Raw genomic sequence first — 27364 nt, forward strand, 5'->3', positions numbered from 1 at the left:
TGCGCTAACCGAGCCGGTCTCACAAATCCACTCATCTGCTTAAGAATGTCACGAGCCACTCTGGCCTCGATGCCGCCACTGAAATCTCTTTTTGTTCTGGACTCTGTGCAAATAGCAGCCCTTGGAAAGCTCCTGTAAATAATAACTGCACCTTATATTAAATGCCATAGGAATGCAATTTCATTACATCAAGAAAAGCTATCCATTAAGAGCTTTCAGCGTCATCTTGGTGAAACAATTTCATTAAGGTAAAGGACTGTAAATCACTTAATGTCACACGCACCCCCTCAGTGACCTAACGGAATCCATTTATCAGAGGAGCCCAGCTGCATGTTAATTTCACTATCCTTGGCAAGGAAGCGCAAGGCGACTTGTAGGTTGTCGTCTTTTAAAAGCAGTTTTCCTTCGAGAACTCCACATCAGGAAAGAGAAACGAGGCCCCACAGATCTTCCTGTCGTCCCGAACAGGAAGACACTTGAGAAAGCTACAGTTGTTCTATTTTAAGCCTCACTCTGTCCATAATTTGCATCGTTTATTAGTATATGCGAAGGCTTGGCGCTGTAAATACGGGCGTACTCAGCGAAGGAACTTCCTGTATGATACCACTCTCCAGGAAATAAGTGTTTGAAGTATTAGGAAATTAATAAAAATGTTTGCTTTTCTCAAAGATGCGAATTTCAGCCCAAACCCCGACAAAACACATACTGCAGCAGCAGCATTAAAACACGACCCACATCTACAGTAAAAAGTTTAAAACCTGGATCAGTTCCTCCTAAATAACACAAAATTCAAACAAATGAATCTCTTTTGCCGTTTAGGCATGCATTTGTTAAAATTCAAAGATGAAAAAAAAAAAAAAGGCCTCTCCAAAGTTGGTTAAGTCTGCTTTTCCTGCCACTTGTTTTTGGAATTAAAACTTCCTTATTTACACTAAGGAATTTACTTCGTTAAAATGAATGGCTAAGTCCTAAATCCTACCTGTCCTTTTGTTTTTTCCCCCTAATAAGCAGTGTTTAAATCTAGTAGCTTGCTGCTTAGCGATATTATCATTCCAGTAAAAAAAAAGTATTGTAATGCTTCACTTGAGATAGACACCGAATGTTTGATGAAATAATCAGAAGAGTTGTCAACTCCATATGAAGATGAGCAGAGGTGAGACTATGATCAGAGTGCAGCTGAATCTTGTCCTTGTTTCAAGCTCGGAATTCACCAAAAGGGCTGAATTAATTCATATCTGAGGTCTGTTCGTGAAACAACTGTTTAAACATTCCCATAGAATAAGCTGTTTCTCTCATAAACTCCTGAAAAAAAGGTGCAGTGATTCAACCCAGAGGGGACTCTTTGAATTTCTTACTTTGGAAATTATGTACCTAGAGACTGTCTCATGAAATATACATCTCATTTTACGAAGGTCTCTAGGGGACATAACCGTACAGGAGACTCCCTTGATGTCATGCAAATGGAACAATCTAGGACATGCAATAGAAAAACAGGCAAACTCCGGAGAAGATGCAATGTTATTGCTTTTATAAACTAAGGCTTTCCCTAAATAATAGCTACCATCCATGCTACTGTAACAGCCTAAAGCATTTCTACTTGTTGGAAAGTAATGCAGAAGTGAAATTTTTTTTCTAAGGCAATTTTACAGCCTCATGATCTAATACGGCTGCTGCAGTTTCCAGAAAACACGTACATTCTTGAGCACTTTTGATTTCCACAGATTAAATTCATTTAACAATTAAGTTAATACCCTTTTTATTTTAAAGTGCTAAATATATATCTCTACACTACTATTCTCTAACCTCTCGAACAATTTATCAAAGCCATTTAACTTAGGACAATGACATGAAGTGTTACCCCTGACACACGACAAAAGAGAAATTGTTTCCAGACAAATTGGCAAAATCTTTTAATGCTATCAAATTTGCCTAATGCAGTCTCCAGGTTAATCCGTAAAAGGGTGAGTGGTATGTTTGCCCATATCTTAATATGCCTGGCTGTCAATGTATAAATCAGTGCTGACAAAGCTCCTTTTAAATCATGCATACTGTCCACAGAGGGGAGGCCCTGCACGCCCCGGAGCACGCAGGCAAACCCTGTCCCGCAAGAACGGGAGGCCGGGTACCTCACGTCTGCCCCCGGAAGCCGAGAGGCTGCTGGGAACTTGGTGATTGTCACTCTTTGGCATTGTTCATGGTGACATGCTTTTGATTCTTAGCAGAAATCTAAGCCCTTATTGGTGCTAAAACATTAAGACTACTTGGCTCTCTGAGGACCAGAGTTTTCCTTAAAAGTTTTCTGAATGTCGTCCTATCTCTGCCCATAGACCTTCTGAAAACAAAATTATTTCATGAAAAAGTCACCTATGAAAGGGCCAATCAAAATCAAAATGAATGACTTTTTCATCAACTGGTGGATTTTATTCTGTTCAAAGGAATGTTTATGGAAAGAGCTGTGCATTACTGCTCATGAGAAAATCTCTCTGCACAAACCTCCATTTGTCTGCCCAGGATTCAAGATAAACAGTGTCAAAACTATGCAAAAGCGTAATTTATTTCAGGGGTTCTGGACTATTTTCCTGCACCTCGCTTTTCTCGCCCGGCCCACTTCCCTCCGCCCTCCCTTTCCAACCCCGGGCGCTCCTGCTTTCTATAAACAGAAAGGCTCTGTTGTCCGCCAGGCACTTAGAGGCAGGCTGCCCTGTTCACGTGAGGTTCCCACTTGTGCCACGGAATTATTCTGAATTAAGGAATTAGTAATGGGAAAGCTTTGTCTTTTCCCCTCTCCAAAAAGTAATGTCACAACTATTCAGCCAGACACAGTGTAAATCTGCTGATTTTTGGATACTAAAGGCACTGGGTACCTAGCGAAAGCTTCGGGGAGCCCTCCTGGCACAGGGGCCACACCGGTGGAGGAAGCAGGCTACCACTTTTCTGATCTTCTCGGAAGAAGAAAATGGCATAGATAATATTATCAGTAGTTTCTTTCAGACCCTCAGCTGACATATGCTAGCACAGGCTTTTGTGTCTTATTTTCCTACCTCCGATCCCCCTTCTGTTTAAATTCCAGACCTCCTCTCCACCCGATCCTTGACTGCCCTGGCCTGTAAGTGTGTCTTGATGCAATTGCTGTATCTTTAATTTCATGAAAATGGCAATATTAAAAAGAACAGAGGAGCTTCAAGACCTCTCTCGGCACTAAGCTCCTGTGATTCTCTTCAGCGATAGCCACTCTCCGTGTGATGCTCCAGAATAACTCCAGATGCCCGTTTCAATTTTCCCTTGAACGGCTAAATTTAGCCTCAGACAACGCACCGTCTCTATTTAGAGATGTAACTCTCCGTGCCTCACAAACACCAAATTTCTAAAGCTGATCTGATTTTAACACTAAAAATAATTTAGCCTCGTTTCAGATTTTGATCAATTCTAGGTATGAGAGACAATATATAATGTTGCTAAATATAAGTTTTTAAAATAGATACACTAAATGACAGAAAAGGTAAAACACTGCTAACCTGGCATTCTGAAATACAGTTGGAGACACGGCATTCTGTTACTTTTAAGTTTTTTTCAGGGATCTCTTATTTTAATTTAATTCTTCAAAGTTTGGATACCATACTATGTTTGAGTTAGACATATAAAACTTTCCTTCCTAAATCGCCCTCAGCTGATTTTCTCCTTACCCACAGAAAATCCATATTTCACCTCAATATCTTATTAATACTTGATTTTTTTTTAAAGAACTAGAACATAATAAACTATTCTTAACTCTGAAACAATACAGAACATAAAAAATCTTTAATAATTTCTAAGTGAGGCAGATTCCCTCAATGTCTCAGTAAAATTATTATGACTCTGCTCTGGTTTTCCAGGGTTTTTTTAAGGTACAAGAAATACAAGTTCAGTTCCTATTTCTATTGTAAGATGGCAAACTCCAGAAATTTAGCTGACTTAAAATGCATCAGAGTCGTAAGGACCAATACGAGGGAATAAGAAAACTGTGCTATTTGGAAACAGAGCATATGAATTACACAGGAGAAAAAGAAAAAAACTGCTTTTAAGGTTAAGGTTAAGGATATGGCACGATCCGCCTGCTCTTGCCTTGCCTGTGTAATTCAAGTCGGTCTGAGCGCCTGAGCCTGCACATCTCACACAAATAATGATTGTTTAAGAGGCACCCCAAGACTTAAGGTATCGTGCACAGAAGCGTAAGAATTATGTACATGGGTCCGTGTAAATGAACACGCTGGACGCAAGTTTCAGCGACTGCATCGTTTACCTGGGCACAAAGGCCCATCGTGTTAACCTGGGTATTGGGGGGGAAACCAAGATACGGACTGTGAGCCACGCAAAATAGCTTCCATGATTTGTGAAGTTAACCTTTTTGCCACCTTTCAAGCAACATTTTGTTGTTGTTGTTTTTGATAGGAATGAAGAATTTCAGGTTTTATTGAAATAATCTATGGAATAAAGTTGCATCCGATCGTCAGTTTACTGGGAGGAAGCAAAAGGTGGCTTTAAGAGGGACGGTAACGGGAAATGAACGAAAGACAGCTAAGTTGACCTTCATGTTCGGGTAACTCTGCAAAATGAGCAAAGGTGGGAGAAACTAAAACTGGTTATAATTGCAAACAGTTACAATTAGCAAATCCTTGGTCCTGTTCAAAACACCCGGGGAGACGTTTGGTACAAGGCAAACCATGCACCTCGCCCAGTGATTTTCAACCTTTTTCATCTGATGATACACGCAAACTAATTACTAAAATTCTGCGGTACACCAAAAATATATACTTTTATGTTGATTTGACAAAAAATAGGTATTATTATTATTATTTTTTAATCATCACCTGAGGATATCTTTTTTATTGACTTTTTAGAGAGAGAGAAAGGGAGGGGAGGGAGGAAGAGGGAGAGAGAGGGAGAGAGAGACCCACCCGCTGCCTCCTGTAAGCACCCTGCCCAGGGACGAAACCCACAACCTAGACAGGTGCCCTGACCTGGAATCAAACCTGCAACCTTTTGATGGACAAGATGATGCTCCAACAACTGAGCTACCTGGCAAGGGCAAATATAGGTATTATTCGGATCCATTCACACAGAATGGCTATCATTGTGTTGGCTGTTGTCATTTTTCCTTAGTTTACAATCTAAGGGGAAAGAAGTTAGTGTCCCTGACTAAACAGTCAGGTATTGCATGTTTTAAAAGCTCTTGCAGCACACCGGTTGCAAACTGCTGACCTAACCCCATGTGCCATCACCAGCTAGGTTTCCAAGGTAAGAAGGGTTATTATTGCAATACAGGCACAACAGAATTCTTAGAGCATTAAAACAGTGCATTTTTTTTTTTTAAATATATCTTTATTGATTTCAGAGAGAGGAAGGGAGAGGGAGAGAGAAAGATAGAAACATCAATGATGAGAGAGTCATTGATCGGCTGCAGCCCGCAAACTGGGCATGTGCCCTCACCGGGAATCGAACCCTGATCTCCTAGATCCTAGGTCGATGCTCAACCGCTGAGCCACGCCCTGCTGGGCTAGTGTTTTTTAAGTGTATTAATCCTATAAACCAAAAGTAGAAATAAATTTTATGGGCTATTTGAACCCAGGGATGTTTTCTAAGCAAGGATGTTTTGAACAGTACCAAATAACAAGGACCGCTTGGCAGGGACCAATGTCACCATGAACATGTAGACAGGACCAGATGTCCAACAATGGTGTTTATTAAATGCACGGCAACTGGCAGAGACGGCATATTTTCCATCTCATTAGTCCTCATAAGACCTTCAATAAAAGGTAAGTTTTATCATCCTGACTTTATAAATGAGAAAATGAGGTTTACAGGCTTCAATAACTTATTCAAAGTAGGAAGCAAATAGTTGGTGAAACCTTGATTCAAATTTAAATTTATGCACATCTGAAACCCCCACTCAATACACAAGTGGCTATGTAACAGATTCAGGAGCTATTCCTTCTGCCAATGGGGGTTTCAATTAAATTGAAGGCCAAGTTTCAAGGAAGAAGCCAGCAAATGAAGAGAGGTTAAAAAAAAAAAAAAGAATTCAGAGAAGAGATTCCCATAGGCTGAAGGTATCATGTGTGAGGGCAGGAAAAAACCTGATCCTTAAAAAGCTGATAGAATTCAGAAAGGCACAAAATAAAAATGGTTCTCCCTGGGATGGAGAATGGCACGATCAAAGAACAGGTGTAAGCGGGTGCTCTAAATGTTTACAGCAAATGTTCTTGAGAGAGAGGCCATGTGGGCCTGAGAAAAGAGCTTGTGTGCAAATTAAGTGGGAGAGGGGCTGGGAATCTGGGTGGAAGTGAGAGTATTATGACCAGTTGGAATATCTAGACAGACTAGATACTATGACATTTAATGACAGCCACTGCTCTCTCAGGGAAGACTCCATACACCTACAGACCCCGCAGAACTATGACAATACTCCTCTGTGTCCTTAAGGCTTTGCCACAGTACCTGTAACAAAGTGTGTTTTTAAAAAGTAAACTGAATGATTTTGAACCAGGTAGTGATGGAATGAAAAATAATGCTTTGTGAAAACTAACCTGTCTGCAATGTTAAAATTACCTGATCAGAACACACATTGCATATAAAAAGTCAATCAGCAGGCTATAATAATAGTAAGAGGCAGCAAAGTGAGGCTGTTCAGTGTTGGGGAAACTAGAAACCTTAAGGTCTGTCCTGTCTCATGGACAACACAGCAGCCACAGCTAAATCATGCCAATTCTTATTTTGTACACAGGTGAATTGGATTCCCAATGAATCAGGTGTCTTTATGTTTTGTTTGTTTTATTTTGTCTTGAAAAGTGTTTATGAAGATTGTATAGATTCATTTTTACATGAGAGAATGCCATCAATGACGAAAAATTGCTGAAGTACCCCGGAGACAAAGCAAAATGTGAATTCGGAGAGATTGTTGCTAGCAAACTCAACTACAGTTGGGGATTATCACAATTCAGTGTGCTTTCAGAGTGAGTACTAACCAGGCAGATTACAGGACCACGGACAGTTCCCAAGGTACTTCAGCGGCATCTCCCTGATGTATTTCACATTCAAGGATCCAGACAACTGCTGGTTCTCTCTTATGTCTGTAGACAGCCTTCTGAGTGTTACGTGGAGCTCTGGTCCTCATAATATGAAGCTCAACTTAATTTACTCTCTATCTAAATGAAGAGTCATTTCGATAGGTTTGTTCAGAAGGTTCTATGTCCCACTGAAGACCTGAGGCATTTAATCCAACACTAAGGACAGCAGGTCCCTTGAATGAGGAACCAACCTCCCCTTCTAAGTCTCTTCAGCCTCAGTTTACTGAAAACATTCTAGAAAAGAGTTGGGGTCACTAAAAACTACAATTTAAATTTGATATCAATGGGTTTTATTTTTATAATAGGTATGTAATAAGAATGCAAGTATGAAAAGAAATGTTATGCACTAAACATGTAAACTAGCTGATTACGGCAGACATTTTGCAATTATGACTTAAATTAAGTGACAAAGCTAAAGTCAGGCTTGCATTTGGAAAATATATAATAACAATATAAATTAACTCTCCTGTTTGCCAAATCTTCTTATTGCCAATAATCATTGCAACCCAAACTGGGTGATTTGTTTCCTAAAACATCACGGCCATACATATCGGTTTCCCAAATGATACCATGATTTACTCCAAGAGAACCAGGCAAGATCCTCTTGAACTTAAGCCCGTGTCTATAAACTTACGTATGTCAAAATAAAAAAGGATAACTATAATATTTTCCCTAAACTACTTTTACCAAGAGGCCGTTTCCCTGGAAAAGGGTGGTAAGGCTCGTAACAGAGGTAGGGTTAATGGATTTGGGATAATGCAAGGAAATGGAAAGGAATGTATTTATTTATGAACAGTAAAAAGTAAAGTTTGGCTGGAACACAGAGTACATTTGGAGGATGTGCAACAAAATGAAATTAGAAAAAAGGCAAGTGCGATTTATATGCCACGATATAGCTAAAATAATGCTTGCTGTAATTTAATTGTTTTTAAGTATCCGTCTTGAACTCACCAAAGGAACCAATGGTAAAGGATGTTAGAGTTTGCTTTTGTGATATGAAGAACAACTTGCAATCTACTTAATTTTTAATTTCATATACTAAATTTGTACATTTTAAAATTTAAATCCTGAGATGCCTATAAGTGGGAATGTTTTCTCATAAATACAAGGGACTTTTGGAGGATTTTTATCCCATAAAGTACGTGCTTAGAGAATCAGCTTGCAAGCCTCAGCGATAAAGCAAGGTTTAATTTGAATGTTCTCTTAAATTATTCAATTAAATGGAAATACCGCGTAAATCCTTGCTTAAAAAACCAGCGGTGTGATGCGACACGTCTTTGTTAGAGACGCGATCAGCAGGCAGCCGAGGCTCTACTGCATCGGCGCTAAGTGCGTGAGATATGTGCGAGGCTGATGAAGAACCGCGCGTAAACAGTGATTACCATCCCGCGAGGCATCGGTTGGTAATGACACGGTATCAATACTTTAATTCACACTTGATTGGGGAGTTTGAAAACACAGATGGAAACCTTATGGAAAAGCGCTGCCAGGGACTATTACAAACACTATAATTTAGCTGATATTTTAATATGATCTTATTATTCTCGGATCTCACCGTCTAAAATGTCAGGAAAAAGAAACTGGCTTCAGTTGCAGCTGGAGAAAATTAGGTAACAAGATCAAATATAAAGGTTTTTAATCTGGTTAAGAAATTAATAGAGAAAAGCCAAAAAGGTGCAGGAAGTGCTCCCTGGGGATGTTTAAGAGCAAGATAAATGTCCCTGTGTCCGGTGTAGTTTCTGTGTGGCTCGCCTGCAGGAAGAAGGCTTACATCTGCTGATCTGCAGACCTTCCCCAGCATGGGTTTCATGCTGTGGGGATGCGGCCTTGAGCAGAGCGCATAGCCGGACCGTCCACACGATTGAAGCAGGTTCTTCCAGTGAAAGTCTTCCGATGCCTGGGATTTGCTCCGACTAAGGCCTGGACGCGGTAAATCCAATCAGCCTGTTAGCACTGCGCAGAACCCCGTCTAGATGAAGCCAAGCACATATCCCCTGTCTAGCCTTCTGCTTTCTCCTGGCTCCCTGAATGACGGGGACCAGTAGCCACCGTGGCTCCATAAAGGATTGTCCCAACTGTAAATCATACGCTGGAATGCAAACAGGACAAGGCACTGTGCCTCTCCTTCCCCCACGGAATGTGACTAATAGTAATAATGCTGACATATGTGGGCTTCCACTGAGGCGTTATGTGATGCCTCACGGTTACCAGTTTAATAATAATATGAATTCACATTTACCCTCAGATTAAATAGATATACTTACCTTCTAATGAGAAAACGAAACTTCATACAAAGACCCATGGAATTGGACTTTTTTTTTTGGACAATGTATTCGAACTATTTTTTAATTACAGAAAAGTGCCCTTTCATGGTAAAATTCTGTAAGACCGCAGCTATGATCCTGATGAATTCAATAAACCTGGAAATGCACTGTGGTATTTCAATGTTGCTCTTATGTTCTTTCCCATTGTTACATGGAAGGCAGTAAAAATAGTGGGAATAAATTCTATCTTCCTGCAGCCTTTTCTTTAAAAAAAAATTTACCACCTCAGCTGTAATTTTATTTTAATTTTTTAAATTTATCTTTATTGTTGAAAGAATTACAGATGTCCCCCTTTTCTCCCCAATGACCCGCACCCACCCCCAACCCCAGGCCTTCACATTACTGTCTGTGTCCATGGGTTATGCATGTACAGCCTTTTAATAAATCCTGGCTTCCTCAATCCATCCTAACCACTGCTCATCAATGCACACTCCAATCCAATCTCATCGTAGATTCCTTCATATTTTCTTGTAGAAACTCCTTAAAGAATTCCCTGATAACTTCCAGCAATCTTTTTTATCTCTTTCTCTCCTCAGCACCTACAGCACTTAGTGTCAGGGTCTCGTGTGACCCATTTAGTGCTTCCTGATATATTTCCTTTTTCCATTCTGTGGCTCATGTCTAAATGGCCCATAGTAGACACGGGTCGCGCTTATCCATTCCTAATATTGCAAATTCCTTTATGTCCTGCTTTTCAGTCTTCTTACCCTATCTTTCCCAAGCCTAAATCCTAGCCATGGATGAGTGAATACTTGCAGGGTGAAATACACTCTGTATCATAGGCATTTTACTGTTTTAAACAGTGTTTTATGTATCTCCTTTCCCTAATACCCACAACAAACCCAAGCAATTATTATATTCATTTTATAAAAGTGAAAACAAAGGTTTAGTGAGGTTGCCTGACTTGTCATAGCTACAAATTCAATAAATAGCAACAGATTCTGAGACTGGAGCTGGACCCTCACCTCACTGCGTATGTAAGTACTGCCTTTAAATTTGGGGAGGGGGAAAAATGCATGTAGGGGAAAGAGATTTTCAAAAATCCAGCTAAGTCGATAATGCATTCCTTTCAGTGCACGGGGCTAGCATCTCACTTTTTTTGTTATCTCTAAACTTTTAAAAACACATTTTTTAAGGATAAGCCAAGAGGGCATAGGGAAGAATCCCACCGTGACCTGTAGCCCATTCCCAAATGTATCCTTAAATTTGGCAGAAGGATTACTTGTAGACTTGGGTTCCCCGAATATCCTTCCTAAGGAGTAAAAGCCACCTGTTTCGAGGATTTAGAGAGAATGCTATGGTAAGGCTGTAAGTGCATTCCCAAAGGGCGGTCAACCGGAGCCATTACTCTCCTTTTACAGGACACACAGGCAACTCGAGTAGGGACAACACAGGGCCTTAGATGGTTCTGTTCCAGCACAATATGCAGGGGCCGTCTCAGCACCCGCCAGCGAGTCTACCTGAGGGCCCCCCCGAGCCCCAGCTGAAGGAGAGAAAGGGGAGAGCAAAGAAAACCCTCTGAGCACGTCAACACGCATAACATCCCAGGGCCAGGAGTCTAATGGCCCTACACAGTCACATCTAGAAGCCTGCATTTCCCCCTTTACCTGTACATTTAGAACGTGCAAATTTAAAAGAAAACCTTTGACATTGAAGAGACTCCATAGGGGCCAAAATCTGTAGCTTTATAAACAGTCATCCTCTTTGACAGGGAAAAACATGTGTCTCACTTCTGCTCTTGAGAAAAATCACACTGGATCCCACCATGGCGAATTCTGAATAAAGTTAATTCTTGACAAAGTCCCTGCCCTGGTTATTACTAGCTAAAAAATATTGAATTCCTGAGAGTTAATCTTAGCACTCAGGGGCTTTTCTCCTCTACATTTCAAACTAATGCAAAGGATACAGAAAACATTTTATGTCCTGGGTTTAGCAGTCAGTCCAAAATCATCATTTTCAAAGGAGAGCATGATATTTTAAAATTTATAAAAATACATACTGGCAATATTAGTATTGTCACTGAGATTTTAAATTTGATATGTATCTCCAGAGCCGTGGGTGCTTATAAAACACTTCTACACACAACTACAGATTAAAGATTTATCACGGGAAAATACAGAAAGACAGTTTTTTTCTTGTTTCTTCTTTCTTTTTAAAAAAGGTTATACATATATTATTTCATAAAGCTCTAAAGGAAAACAGATGTAAGAAAAATATTTACACAAAGGGAAAGGCATAATTTCCTTACTCTCACACTTTAGGCATTTAATGGAAATGGTGACCTAAAAGCTATTTTAAAAAGCTGTAGCTCTAGGCTACAGGTATCTCTAATGAGAAAATATTATGTACTGTTTTGGGAAAAATAGTTTATATTCTGCATATCCAATAAATACCAATAACAACTGAAAAGGGAGTTACTGAAATAAGCTGACAGTAAAAGGCAGAAAATACACTGCAAATACCTTTTAATCATATCACTTCCTTAGACTTAACAAGATTAATCACAAGGTTTGAAGAATGAATTTGATAACAAGTTCAGATTCAAGACGCCTTCTGAACGAGAATCCCTTCAGATAGTTGTGAAAACAACAGAAAACTTACGTTACAAGCTCTCCTGATCAGGCATAAAGACACATTGGGCTTTCACCACTTTTCATTACACTTTCTTTAATATCAATTTCACTTTAAAATAGGATAGCTTTAAAAAGACAGTATAAATTTAAAAAACAACAACAACTTACAGATTTTTAATGTCAACTGCTCCACGGAAAGCCTTCCTTGGAATTGCCTGAATTTGGTTTTCACTGAGATCTCTAAAAATAAGAAAACAGAATAAGATGAAGCTCTAAGGTATTTAAAAATTATTTTAATCAATTTGCTTGAGACCTGATAGAATACTTCTAAAAAAATACTAAAAGTATCATAATGAAATCCGTAGCATTAGGTGCAATTTCTATTACAAATGTTTTATGTTTCTGGTATAAATTAAAAGGTGGGACTAAATGGTATCTTGAAGTACTTTTCCCAGATCTTTAATCACATAATAAAATCCAGAATATGGTTCTCTTAAATTTAGCAGTTGATTCAATTCTGTGCAATAAAATATTTATTTAAGACAAATAGCAAATTTTTTATAACTCAATGTCCAGGGGTTCTAAAGTTTTAGTACTGATATTTCTACATCTCTGACATAACTTATAAAGTGTACAGGAAAGCAGTCCATTTTAACATCCTAGAGAAGAGAGGGCAGAAACTGATCAAATCTGGGCAGCATGATTAAGTTTTCACAGCACTTTACGTAATCTTGAAAATGGAACATGGCAGGACGAACCCAACAATAAAACCAACAGTTCCTGCATGAAATATTAACAGCAAGTTAAATTAAAACCTCCTTTAAATAATTCTATTATAACCATAAACAGAGCCTGTCTGTATTTGCATTTTAATTTAATTGAGAAATACATTTTAATCAAAGAGGAAAAGCACTCTAAGTTGGAACGAGAAGTTAGTAAAAAAAAAAAAAAAAAATCACTCATCTCATGAGATGGGTCATTATTTTACCTTCCGAGTTCAGATGCAATTCTGTGCTCACCCAGTATTATTAGCCTTAACAAGCAGGATATAAATACACAATGAGAAATGCCATGAAAACAGAAAACGCTGGCCTCATTTTAAGTGACACCACTACAGAGCAGAAAGTTGAAATATCAAATAAATACATGATTAAAATAACCATGATGGCCCTAAAATGATCACTGAAATTCTATAAGATAACTGAGGCTCACAAAGAAAGATGAAGCTACGAACCACGAGGCGCAGCTGAAGAAAACAGAGCCCCTTTCCGATGACCTGGAGGCGTACTGGACGGACTCACCCCCTCCTCTCCCCTAAGGCTCCTTACGGCCAGAGCTGGCTGTTGGCACACTCGGGGCCACGCGACAGGGACAACTGGCAGATCAGAAGATTTAGTGCCTGGTCTTGACCTCCTTAACACTAAGTTTTAAACAACCAAGATTTGCGTTTATATCCCAATATCCACCGTGTTCAAATAACAAAAAATGTTTGCTAAGCAATTTGTAAAGAAATAAATGTTAGCCTATTTAAAGAGTAAAGGTCTTAAAAGGCAAAAACACATATATTATCTCAAACAGTAAATCTGCAAGGCAGCCACTCCTTTCCTAAGCACCAGGCTCCGCCACTGCTCTCAAGCGTTTCGGTGTATCCCTAAGGGTGATAAAACTCCACCTCCTTCAAAAGGGCTTATTTCTGCAGCTTGTGGTGAATTGAGATGACTTCCTCGCCCTGTTTAATCACATAGGGTTAGCAATATATGTTTAAAAGCCTTGTAACTGGAAACAGTGTTTGAGGGAGGCTACCGAGCAAGGGGAAGGTAAAGAGAGAGATCAGAGGAAGAAAAACAGCAAATAATAAGAAATGAAGAGGGACAGAAGATTGAATTCGAGCGCGTTTGGATCTGTAATGCTCCCTGGAAACTGCTGTGTGTCTGTTGATTCAATGGATTCTCATGTCCCTCCCCCTCCCCTTCTTTTCACTTCTCCTAAGACAAAGCTGACTTTAGAGACTGTGTGGGAGGGGACCGGGCAAAGACGGTTCCTTCCAGGTCGTGCCTGCTGCACAGGCCCTGCCGCCTTCCCACCGGCCGGCTGGAGCCGTTTCACTCACCACCTGGGGCTCAGCTCGGTCTCTAGGGACAATTTTATCCTAGGGGCACGGTCTCGAGTGGGGAGCCGGTGGAGCGGGAGGGAAGGCAGGGGATGTTTTATGTGGATCATGAGACGTCACTGAGGGACTGAAATTCAGTGAGGACCCCATTCCTTCTGAACTTGATTTCAGTCCTCACTGCGGGCAGAATTCCAGACCATGGAAGGGTTTCATCCTACTTCACTTACCAGCCTTTTCTTTTTACAAAAGAGGGACTGTCCATCTCAGAGGCTCCTTACGCCCCTAAGGCCAATGGTGTGGGGGTCTCTGCTCTGTGCCCAGCCCACTCCCGCAGGCAACTCCACTCGTGGACCCCAGGCCCCTTCAGGTAGGTGGGTCATGGTAACCCATAACAGGAGGAAGCAGCTCAACACATTTCCAGTACCTTTTGTATCAAATAGTTAATTTTTAGATATAATATATGATCAAATTTGACCTATATTTCTTTTAATCTCCATAACCATCTTATAAAAGAGGTACTATTATCCTGGTTTTACAGGAAAGGAAACTATGCTTCAGAGATGTCAGGGGTTCATGCTAAACAATGAGACAATTGTTAAAGTAAATGTATAGGGAAAAAACAGATAAATATTGAGTCTAGATTTAGGGATTTTTAAAGGTGATACCAGGAGCTACTTATTCAATCTCAATATGTCTTTCCTGTGGCCTAGAACTTAGAAGGCTTTTTCTTAACTCATCCTAGCTTCTCATTTAGGTCATTTGCAAAATGATGGGTAAGACTGTTAGAACAATGACTCATATTTTCTTTTTTTAAATATAGTTTTGTTGATTTCAGAGAGAGGAAGGGAGAGGAAGAGAGAGATAGAAACATCAATGATGAGAGAGTCATTGATCGGCTGCCTTCTGGACACCCCTTTGGGAATGTGCCAACACGTGAAGGTAGAGGGCAGGGTGAGGGATAGCATTTCTTAAAATAAATTTCACAAGCAGAAATATGGAGGGGAAAACAGGACATTTTATGGGAGTAGCATTTTGTCTGGTGTGTTTAGAAGGTACAACATATGTAGTAGAGCAATGGGAGATGAAGTTGGAAAAGCAAGTCAATGTTGTGATAAGTAGACTTTTGGCACCAATTAAGGAGTTCTCATTTCAGCAGACAATTGTAGGGAGGGCAGAGTGATGGACAGAAGCAGGACAGAGGATCTTCCTTAGATAAATTAAACTGTCAGTGAATACCCGGGGTCTAAGACTGGAGTTCAGAAGCCCACATAAGTTGGAGAAAGGGTAATGAGAATCTCAAGCAATATAAGAACCACTAACACAATGCTTGCTTACCCTCGGCCAATTAATGGGTGAGGCATCTCTCACTGTAGATAGAAAAGGTGGAAAAGATAAAGAGTGTGGTATCAAGGACACACGAAGAACCAAAACTTAGAAGTGAATTGTATGTGAATATGGCCTAGGCAAGAGAGAGAGGAGACAGCGGTGACTTTGAACTTAGAGTAGGGGGACTATAAACAAAATTGGGAAATCAGAAGAGCAAGTTGCAGTGTCCATTACGAATTAGAGAGATGTGATATACATCACACAGTTTGGTAACAACAAAGATGATATCTAGTAAGCAAGCCATGAGTGATGCCTGAGAAGGGTGATCTAGGAGATCAGAAAAGTAAGAGCCATTGGAGGCTTGATGGATTCAGGCCACTTTAAAAATAGAATGGGACCTTTTTGAACCTTGATAAAAATGACTGAGCTCAGTAATTCTTAGCCTCCAGTGTTGGGGAAGGGGTGGTAGGCGGTGGGTGGCAGAAATCCAAGGAGAGAGGCAGCATGCCAGAGAGATTAAGCGTGTAGACTGCAGACTATCTGCGATTACATTCTAGCTCTGCCATTTATTAACCATGAGGCACTGGTAAAACTGCTTACCCTTCCTGTGCTTTAGTTTCCTCATCTGTAAAATGGAACAATAATTGTGTCTACCTCATGGGACTCTTAGGTGGATTCAATGAATTCATAATTTTTAAAATGCTCAAAAAGTACTTGGCACATAGTAAGCACTAGAGAAGTGTTGGTTATATGTATGTTACGATTATTCCATTAAGAAATGCTGTGTACCCCTGAATGTATTTGCTTTGTTCCTTGAAGATTATAGTAGAAAAAGTGAAACATAACTTACGGTGGTGCAGTGTTCTGTGAACTGTGCGGAACGAGAGGAATGAATCAGAACTACTGAGTTAGAGATTTGGAGCTGCCAAGGAGAGTCTGTAATTATATCACTAGGCAATAGAGTGTAAAAATGTGCTCCAAAGTAGGGAAGTGGCCTGATTGGAGTTGATTTTTAGGAAGATTAAACTGGAAATTGAATTTCAGGGCAGGCAGGGACAATGAGTAGTAAAGTCACATTGGGCAGTGTCGGTGGAGAAAGATGGGTCTCCAGTGAACTAGGAAATTCTACTTGGAGAATATTAAGTAATGAAGTTTGGAGTTGGCCTCAGGTCCACATGTAAGTTCTTTGATGTAATTTAAGACTATTGTTATCTTGGGGAGAGCATGAAGGCCCTTAAATTTTCAGATTAAGGGAATAACAAAATCCAAAGAGTAAAAAAAAAAACCATTTGAGGAAGACAAGTGCAGTAATTGGAGAGCTGCGATTGAAGACAAGATTAGTTTTGTGCTATTTTGACCACAAATATGGAAAAGTATTGCATGCTCATGTGTTGTAATCATTAATAGTGTTCAAATGTCCATGCTACCCAAAGCAACCTACAGATTCAGTATAATCCCTATCAAAATTCCAATGGCATTCTTCATAGAAATAGAACAAACCATAGTAAAATTTGTAGGGAGCCAAAAAAGACCTTGACTACCCAAAGAAATCTTGACAAAGAACAGTAAGGCCATTCTGAAGAACAAACTTATAAAACACGGCAACTCACTGGAGGTGTATGATCTAGAGACACAGATGTTGAGTATAAGCCTGTGCTTGGCGCCCTGATCAGCAGCAAAATCTAATATTATAGACACAACGAGGGGAATTCAGGAGAGAAAAGTTGACTTCTGAGAGGGCTTTTAGATATACTGGCATCAGGCAACTCAGGAGAGGTGGAAGGCAGTGTTTCACAAAACGCTGGAGATCAGAAACCAGAGCTCAGTGAGGAGATTAGAAATACAGATTAAGGAATCTTCAGGCCACGATGAGAACTGAACGATGCACTACGTATATAAATCTTCTTTCAGATGGTATGTACCAACACCTTCCAGATCTGCAGCTTACTGCCCCCAATGCTTAGTGTCCTCAAAATTTCAACATTTGAAAGTGGGAAAGTCAGCTTGTTCCTTCCTCACTCTCCCGTCCAGCCCTCATTCATGCATTCAAAAACATTTACTGACAGCATGAAATCTGATATAACCATTGCTTTGTGACAGTTCTGTCTCCTTTATGATGTTTATAATCAATCACCTGACTGCTGCTTCTTAATAAGCGGGGCTGTCTCTTCTACATACGTCCTTTCTTTCCCAGGTCTTAATATCATCCTATATAGGACAGGTTCCTCTATCATTCTTTGACAGATGTGTGAATGGCCTCTTTTTAGGGATTGCTGGGGCTGTTTCTTCACGAAAAATTGCTTTGTCACTGAGAGCCTGCAGAAAATTCTAGTACTCAGCACCCAAAGCTTCACTGAACATAGTAGTAATAATACATGTCTATTCTTCTTTTCATTGCTAATATACTTGGATAGCACCGCGCTTTCTTTCTCTTAATAAAAAGTGTCATAGAATTCTTTTACACAACTAACTGGCAATTGTAAGACTCCGTAGATATTTAAGTGTGAAAAAGCCTGCACTTGAGAATAGATGAAATAAGCTAACATATATTGGGCAGTTACTAATTTTGTTTATTTCTATAAACACATCAGGGTGTACTTTCTGTTCCCATTTAAAGACAGGGAGCTGAGGTTCACAGAGGTTACATAACTGCCCTGTGGTGACAGAGCCAGTAAGCTAGAGGAGCAGGGATTCGAACTCGGCTGTTGTCCTCCAAACCTCATACACTTAGCCACGGCTGCCCTGCCTCTTGCAAGAAGCAGCTTCTGTAGGGGTCTGGCTCTCTGGACCTGTGGTTTCAGTGTGGTTGGAGGATCACCCATAACAATCCTCTGGGGAGCTTGTGTAAAAAACAGACAGATCTCTGAGCTCCACTCCAGAAATGCAAGGAGAACCTCTAGGGGAGATGCCCAGCCACCTGTCCGCGAGGGAACTTTTCCCACTGTCTCTGACCCGCATGTCAGCAGCCCACTGGAACACCTCCCACGAATGGTACTTTCTAGCTTTGGGTTTGGTTTACACGCACGGTGTTCCTTTATGTCCATCCAATTGGAAGTAGTGAACGACAATGGTAAATAATAAACGGGAAGTATAAAAGCCAAGAAGAATATATGTAGCATAAGACGTACATATAAGATATGAGGCCAATTATTTGTATTGTGGTAACATATACAAAACATAAACTTGACAATTTTAACCCCTTTATGTGTACAGTTCACAGGCATTAAGTCCCTTCATGCTTGCAACCTTCGGCACCATCGAGCTCCATAGGCTTCTGAGAGGCCACATTAAAAACTTTTTTACCAATGTAATAATCTTACAGCCAGGATACTAATCTTGAAATAATAAATTATTCACAATGTAAATACTTTTTCTTTTCTCTTACTTCTCTTCAAAATGGTATCATAACATTGCTTCACCTGAGAATAGGTGAAATAAGACAATACTCAAAGCTAACATCTATCGGGCACATCGATCTTTCCAAGTGATGTTTAAGTCCCATTTGGGTTACCTATCAGCACTCCTACTAAGTGCATTCCAGGAGGAGTGACCTGATTGGGTAGAGTCATCAGGTAATGAAAGATCCTAAAAATAGTGTATGGCAATACACACACACACACACACACACACATCTCCCACAGCTATGCCTTTTATGAGAAGGGCCACTGAACTAATAACCCTTGTTTCATAATAACCCAAGTTTTTTGTCACCTCAAGGACACAGATAATCGCAATGGCCTGAAAACACCCCAGATGCCTGACTGGCCTGGTACTTGGAAGGCGATGTACTGGGACAGGCCTGGGATTGGGTTTGGACAGGAATCCTTGACTCTACTCCATAAAAATATGGGACCATGTGATCTCAGTTACGTTACTGAGATTTTCTGAATCACGTCTTATTTCCTCTAACTCTAGAAATGCTACCAAATGTCTGTGTGTCAAGGTTACTGTGGGGACTGGAGGATCTGCTGTGCTCTATGTGAACGAGCGAAGCGCCTCGCCCATGTGACTTTCCTGCACGCCCATCAGTTCAAGTCAATTCAATCCAGAAATTGTTTACTGCGGGCAGTGTGTGCTGAATGCGCTTCTAGTTCTTAGGAATAAAGAATAAATGATGGAAATAATATGGGGTCTGTGCTCAGAGTTCAGAGTCAGGAAGGGAAAACAGGCCAGTAAGGGATCATTCCAGGACTGAACCGATTAAAATATCAGCAAGAAAATACTACGCAAAGTCCTGAAATAGAAAAGGAAGAAAGATTTCACTTTGCCATTGCCTGGAGCACTGGGGGTGGTAGATGACAGTGAAAACAAAGCAAAACTAAACAAAAACTTGCTGTGGAGTTTCTTCCCCCCTTTTATTTTATTTTTAAAATTGAAGTGTAATTGACATATTATTACATTCATTTCAGGTGTACGACATAATGATTTGATACATGTATATATTGTGAAATGAAGTTTCTTAAGTTTATACACAGATTTACAGAATATATGTACACATGCAATCTATTATGCATGCATTTTTTCCTGCCGGATCTTTATATATCTATTTCCCTCTGCCTCAAATATTTACATGTTGCCCTTCACTGGTTAAGTCTATTCTTCCTTTGCAGTTGACTTCAAATACCCTTGCTTCATTTCCTCTGACATCGCCTGCTGGAGCGGGCTCCCTTCCTCATGCTCCTGTACCGTGTTCTATTTAACTGATATCCTGAATTGTAATCGCCACATTACTCATTGACACATCCCACCAGAGCTGAAAGTTCCCTGAGAACGGATGCTGAATAATTGATCATTATACCCTGGTGCCTAATACAGTGCCTGGCTGTGGTCGATAAAGCATGCGTAAAGATGTCCCTAACCGAACAGCAAATTAGTGCTGTACTTAATGACATTTAGGTTCTCAAGCAAATTACTTACTTAACGGATACTTGATGTCTCTCTTAGGATATCTGATACGAAATGTCATCTTCGGCTCTGATAAATTATGACCATGATGTACCGATTCTTTGGGTTTCCCAAAGATACGGTAAAAATATTCTTTCTGAGATCCAAATACCTTTCCTGACATCAATGAGATAAAGGAAATAGCAAAGTTAGGTGTAGAAGCACCACACATTTTAAATGGGAAAGTCGTGGAAGCCTTTATTCAGTCTAAGCTCAGTCTCAGCTGATAGGCTTAAAAATACTTTAACGTTCTCAATATGTGTGAGTTTAATAATTTAATCAAAAAAGTGAGATGCCAAGCGGGAAATAATGATTTCTTGAACACAACTCGGTGCCTTTGTATCAGAAAACTCACAATTCATTTATTAAAACATATCAAAAATGCAATCCTATTTTCTCATTGAAATAACTGCAAAATAAGGAGGACCAGATATGTACATATGAATAAATAAACTCATGATGACATGCATGTGTAAATAAAACATTAGGATATAACCAGACTGAGGTAGAATATAAAGGAGGAAATGCCTCTGAAAAAGGAGAGCACTGAGCTGGGTCTTAGGAAAAGTGATGGGGATGGCGTGGGAAGAAATGGGAAGTTATTTCTAAAGAAAAGACCAGCACAGGAAGACAAAGACACACAGGCATTTTAGGGTGACATCCCTGGGGGTGAAAGGTATGAAGACAGAATATTGATGCACTTAACAATTGATTAGAAGGAAAAATTAAAGAGAGGTTGTATTGGGATTCAAGAATATTCAAATAAAATGCTGTGGGGCTTTCAGCTAATCTTATCAGCAATAAAAAACAAGATGAGTCAGTAATAAAACAAGACCAAACAAAAGTTTCAGGAATGTTGTACAAGAATGACGACAGCAGGACATCTAAACACTTCATAAGAGCACGTGTCGGTTTTGGTCTCTTGGCCCTATTTGTTCTTAAATGGACATTTGTCAATGACGAGTCAATGTCAACGCACGTACTCAATTCTGACTTTTCAACAACTTGTGGTGTATAAGGATAGCCAACCATCAGGACTTCCTTATTGAATTTACAGATTTCAACTAAAAAGTGACTCTTGAAAATCTGAATGAAAGACAAGCTTCCCACAACTGAAGAAAACACCCACAAGTCATGAATTAATAAATAAAATTGGCCAACATCATCCCTCAACAAATTATGACCTTCCCCTAAGAGAAATTTTTATAATAGGCTTTAACAGCTTTACTGAGATATAATTTATACACTAAAACATTACCTATTTGAACTGTAAAATGTAATGGTTTTTAGACTATTTATGGAGTTGCATCCTAATCACCATAATCTAATTTTAGAACATTTTCATTACCTCCAAAAAGACCTTGTACTCATTGGCAGTCACTCCTCTTTCCCTCCTCTGTACTATAACATGTATCTGAACTTCATTTTTTATTGCCAAATAATATTCCATTGTATGGATATGACACATTTTGTTAATCCCCTCCTCAGCTGATAGATGCAATAGACTTTGTAAGGCAATTTCAAACATCAATAACTAGCTCTGCTGTAGACTAGTATATCTAGTATGCTCTTTGGGTCCTTCGTGACATTTTTGTACTTGATTTAATATTTCATAATATAACAGAAGTCCAATTATTAGTCCATGGCCAGCAGGGAGTGGCTACTGCTTTAGGCCATCTCAAATCCTTTCAGACACCACACTCTCTTCAAAGACTTCTTTGTTTTGGTTCAACTCCACATATTGGATTACAGTGTTTTCCCCCTAATTTTCCCTCTATAAACCAACGGCAGCTCTGTAATACAAGATATATTCTTTTGCTCATGCTCACAGAACTTGTACAGATGATAAAAACAGCTCTTGAATTGTTCTGAACTTGGGACAAAATTGTTTTACAAAGTGGGAATATATGTATTTCCTATCACTTCTTTCTCTCCACATATGTATTCTGTACTGATATAGAGCTGAATAAACATTAAATAATAAATATATTTTCTAAATATATGTGCACATGTGACAGCGAGAGGGAGAAAGGCACACACATTGGCACACACATTCACACACAGAGAAGTTCCCCATATGCAAACATGGGTACATAGAAAGATATATATTATTACATGGACATTACTATCTCAGTACCTGTAATTTAGGTAGGAAAATTGTGAAATATTATGATCAACAAAAGTTTTTAATTTCAGAATTTAAAAGACCTCAATGAGTTTCCATTTAAAACAAACCTGTAACTCTAAAATGATAATTTTATAACTCTCACTTGAGGTATTCTCTAGAATATTCTCCGGAAAAAAAATGAGGTAGGATAAAAATAATTGTTAACTATTTTTATCCTATGTACTCTTTATAGATCCTCACTAATCCTTCTATTTCTTAAAAAAGGGCAACTTTCAAGAGTATGCTATTATTAATCGTCATGTCTTTGTCTCTTACTTTTTCTAAAGATCTTTAAAAGGTAAAATGTAATCTAACGGTGCTGAAATACTGCATCAGCTTTTAACCAAAAAGCCAATTCTGCAGTGCTGCTGTTTTATTGCTCACGACGTATGGTTTCCAGTTGAGTATCCCATTAACCTCAGAGTGCAATGATATCATTTTAATTATATAAATTGAAACAGCAATGCATAATACCTATATCATGTAAAAATGGATTCACTTTATGTGAAAGTGTCTCAACTATCTTTCACTACGAAGCAATAAATCTGCTTTAGATGGCAAACCTGCCTGTAAATTTAATTACTCGTAATTTTATTTTCCTCCCTGGTTTAACCTCTCTTAGAGTCTGACCAGGAATATCATAAATCTGTACTTCCTCTGGAAACTACCGAGTCATGATAAATGAATATTTGCCCAGATTTCAACTTAGAAAAGCAAATAAATATAAATGCGGGTTGGAAATAATGATGCCAACCAGAAGTCATCACAGCTTAAACTCCTAATCTGTTAAAAAGTATAGTTTACTTACTGAAACACTTTTTGTTATAACATATTATCAAATAATGCATTTCGTGGAAGAGAATTATTTTCATGTATTTAAGACCCAAAGAGCTGTGTGTGGATTTAAAAAGAGTTTCACATGAGAGAGATGTGCTTGCATTCCTTTAAGAGAAAGACATATAAATTCCTTTATATGAGGTACAGTCTCATGCATTGAATTCTCTGGTATCGTTCGAGTGTCTCAAGAATCACACAAGGACTCATGCAAGGCCGGGAGAAGCGGGCAGGCACAGGAGGAGGGCTCCCCAGCACCCCTGCTCTCATTCCTCAGGCCCCCTACACGGCAGCTATTTCCAAAGCGGGGCGAGGGGCCCATGGTCAGGAAGGGGGAAAGGCAGTGCGTTTCCAGGCCGGCTGCATGTGACACACGCCAGGTGAGATCACATGTCCTCCTGTGAGCAGAGCAGAGCAGAGCAGAGCACAGTGCGAGTTTAAGAGCCATGCTGCTCACACCAGGGGGTCTGGACCCACATCTGGGCCCTGCCTCTGACCTCCTTTGTCACGTTGGGCGAGTCATTCCATCCCTTTAAGCTTTCTTCCCCCTCATCTCTGCAAAATGGGGACAACGAAGCCCCCTACCTCCTGAGGCATGGCTCTAAGGGGCTGAGACAGAGCCTGCGCAACGCCTGGTGGAGGGCTCTGCGCAGAGGAGGCGCCTGACCGAAGACGCCGGACCTGCCACGAGCCACGTGCCACTGTGCCGGTTTCCCTCCGCTCCCTCTCGTGGCTTCTCGTGGGCGTGGGCTCTGCCTTGGTCATCTAAGAGTTTTAGCCTGGAAATGCCATTTATTAACTCTATGACCTCGAGTTGGTTTTGTGTAACTTCTCTAAGCTTTAATTTCCCAGTCTTTAAGACTAATATTTAGAACATTATATAGGACTGTTGGAAAGATTGCATGAAATATTTAGCACAAGGCCTCATATATATTAATAATGTTCGGTAAATGTTACATATTATCATTTAACATGGAACTATATACCAACAAACAGGGCTTTGAAAGATGGACTGTAATGTAGGTAAAATTTTAGCCAATTACACCTAACAGAATACGATTCAGGATAAAACAGAAAAGCCTTTTTCACAGTTATACGTAGTATCTGGAACTATATTGTTGATATTATCAATAAATACTTAAAAGAATCCCAGGAGGCACTGAGCTATGTTAAGATACATTTTAAATTCAGGGAATTTAAATTCATCCTATACCGTCTCTGAATTACAAACAAGGGTAAGAGGTTCATAACCCATATCCGGTTATGTCATAATGTTCTGAATGTAAAAAGCCGTTTTATAATTTCTGAAAGGCAATCTTCAGCTAATGCTTCCACTTAATGCATAAACCACCCTTGATTATGCAGCTAGCAGCCATTTGGAGGGAACGGAAGTCACATTTTCATGACATCATGACTTCTGGAGTATATCTAAAACAGAATTACCCCAGATATAAAATACAAAGCAACTTCTGGCTCTCAGCATGGTGAGCTACCCCGGGCAGGCCTCCGTGGGGGGAGAGCGGGGTCGAGCATGGGGTCTCCGTCGCCCCTGCCCACCTGCCCTGCCAGCAGGAAGGCCTCAGTCCACGCCCAGATCAGGTGATTCTCAGGGTCCACTGACGCTCTCCAGAGGGCCACGTTCCTGGGGCACAGAGGAAGCTGCCACGGTGCAGAAAAAATGCATTTAAATAAGATTCGGAGAAATCAAAGAAAGAGCTGAGAGCTGTGCTCAAGTAAGAAAGGAAGGGGGTGAAAAGAAGAGGAGGGGGAGAGGGAAAGAAGTGGGGGGACAAAAGAAGACAGGGTGAGATTAAGAGGAAGCGATGGGAGGTGCCGAGCAATATAAACAGGGTGTGGTGACTCCTGCAAAGCAGGAAAGAGGCAGAGCTGAAGGGCCCACACTCTGCAACTCCACACGCTTACTAGGAGCGTGTTTCTTCCATGAGACATCGTTCCTTTGCTCTGCACGTGTCACACTGTCCACGTTCCCAGCACCAGGAAGCAGACACTCTCTCCAACACACCGAGGAGGAAACGGGGCCTTGGAAATGAAAGGAACTTACAGGAGCGTTTATCAGGTCCTGGGGGGGAAGGGAACAGAACAAAGCGCTGCCTGCAGGAAGCTAAGCCTAAAATGCCACAGGCTGGACCTGTTCTGGGTGCGGGGAGATGCTGGAGTTAGCATGAGAGTAGAGCTGATGTATCTAACGTGCACAGCGAGCACCCCGTTCACAGCTGTCCACTCTGGGGCCTTTCTTTAGCTTGTGACGCGGATTTTGCCATTAGAGCACCCCGTCAATTCTACTTTGACCACGTCGGCTTAACAAGTTCGATGGGACTAAATTTACATTAAAATCTCCAGCGCACCTCAAATACTTTGTGCGTTTGTGCCAACTGTCAATGACACTTTGACCCACCAGGCTTTCCCGAAGCTCTTTTCATAGCTACGCCCCAGCACTGCGGTTCAAGCTGATGGGGAACCACGCTCCAGCTCCACTGACTCTGCCATTTGCTTCAGCTCTGTTTAGATGCCAGAACAAACCCCGGCGCAGTTTTGCTGTGTAAGTCCATTTATTGGCTCCAAATCAATTCTGCCCAACAACTGTTCCAAAAAAGCACTTAAATCAATTTGCTATAAAAGTACCGCATAAAAAGATATATGCACAAACTATACTTAGTTAATACACATAGAAAATTAACCCCAGCAGAGTCGGGGCTCACATTTAAGTGCAGTTCTCAGTCGCGGTGTATCTTTGTGAGAAATAGTCATTGATAATTCCAAAAAGCACATGACATTTCTGTGTGCGTTAGTAAGGAAATTAACCGACAAAGTATGAATAGTTTTCTTTTTATAAGATCTTGGGAAATTTTATACACCTTAACAAAACTCCATGTGTCTTTTTCTTACTTGTAGAATTTTTTTTTGCAGCAGCAGCATTAGCAGGGGACAAAGGGGCATCTGCAGAAGAAACGGTATTTGCACTGACTGAGGTGAAGAGAAGTCAGTGGATCCAAGTTTTCCTTTATTGGAAATGTGGGTAGAAAGAAGTTTCCCTGTAGAGTACATCTTTGGAAATCAGAATGGTCTCCTCTGCCTGGAGTGGTTTACACGTCCTCTGACAGCTGCTAAGGGGATGGAATGGAGGAACACTCCCGGGTCCCTGCTACTCCAGTGGTTATCGTTGCATCTTTCTGATGCTAGAGTGATGTCCCCTGAGAAATTCAGGCAGCAGAAAATGCAACAGAACTGTAAAAATCTAAAATGTGTTGAAAATACAAAATTCTAATACTAAATTAATTTGGGATGCTCTGTTTTTAATGTCCCATTGAAGGAAATGTAGCTTAACACCACAGAGTATCCGCCTGACTCAGTCTGATGGGATTTCATAGTCATTCTTGTAGCCTCACGAGAGGGGGTTGGCATCATTATTTTAATTTTCTGTATGGAGAGACGGAAGCATGCATACTTCTCCGATGGTCTGTTAGAGATAAAAGTATCATGAATGTACAATGAAGGGTCAGTTGCCCAGCTCTATTCTGATTAAGTTCAGACTTCATCAAAGGTACTTTCCTCTATTCGGGAAACTGAAGTTGATGACATTGGGGGGAAAAGGCTGCAGGTTCTGTTACTGACTAAACTCTTAGCAGGTTAGACATTTCTAATCATGTTCTCAGGAACACAGGCAAAAGCGCTGCGCTGTTGTTCTGGAAATAAATCACAGCAGTGGGTTCCAGACGGTATTTTAATTTGCTTAGAAAGTTATACATTAAATAGCTTCAATCCCTTTCCTTAATTTAAATACTCTACCTTTCATACTTATTGTGTTTTTCTTGCAATGTTTCTAGTTTCTAATTACCGGTTATTTTTAATTCCTTAATAGTCTAGTTAGTACTTATAATGTTGATGTTCTATTTTCTTCTTTTTAAGCGAATCAAAGTAAAAAAGATGTTTCTCTCTGTAAGTTACAAAATAATGCAGTAGAA

The 27364-nt window shown here is 40.1% G+C and overlaps 1 protein-coding gene across 2 annotated transcripts in view; it reads right to left on the minus strand.

Moving 5' to 3' along the window:
• The window catches only part of SLIT2 (slit guidance ligand 2), a 297246-nt gene that overhangs the window by 113167 nt on the left and 156715 nt on the right, over positions 1-27364 (minus strand). For both annotated transcript variants that reach the window (XM_087828059.1, XM_087828055.1), the window contains exon 5: positions 12169-12240. In XM_087828059.1, the coding sequence (XP_087684185.1) occupies positions 12169-12240 (72 nt within the window). The remainder of the gene's footprint in view (positions 1-12168; positions 12241-27364) is intronic.

Source organism: Miniopterus natalensis, chromosome 1 (genome assembly GCF_054644295.1).
Source record: "Miniopterus natalensis isolate mMinNat1 chromosome 1, mMinNat1.hap1, whole genome shotgun sequence".
Classification (NCBI taxonomy): Eukaryota; Metazoa; Chordata; class Mammalia; order Chiroptera; family Miniopteridae; genus Miniopterus; species Miniopterus natalensis.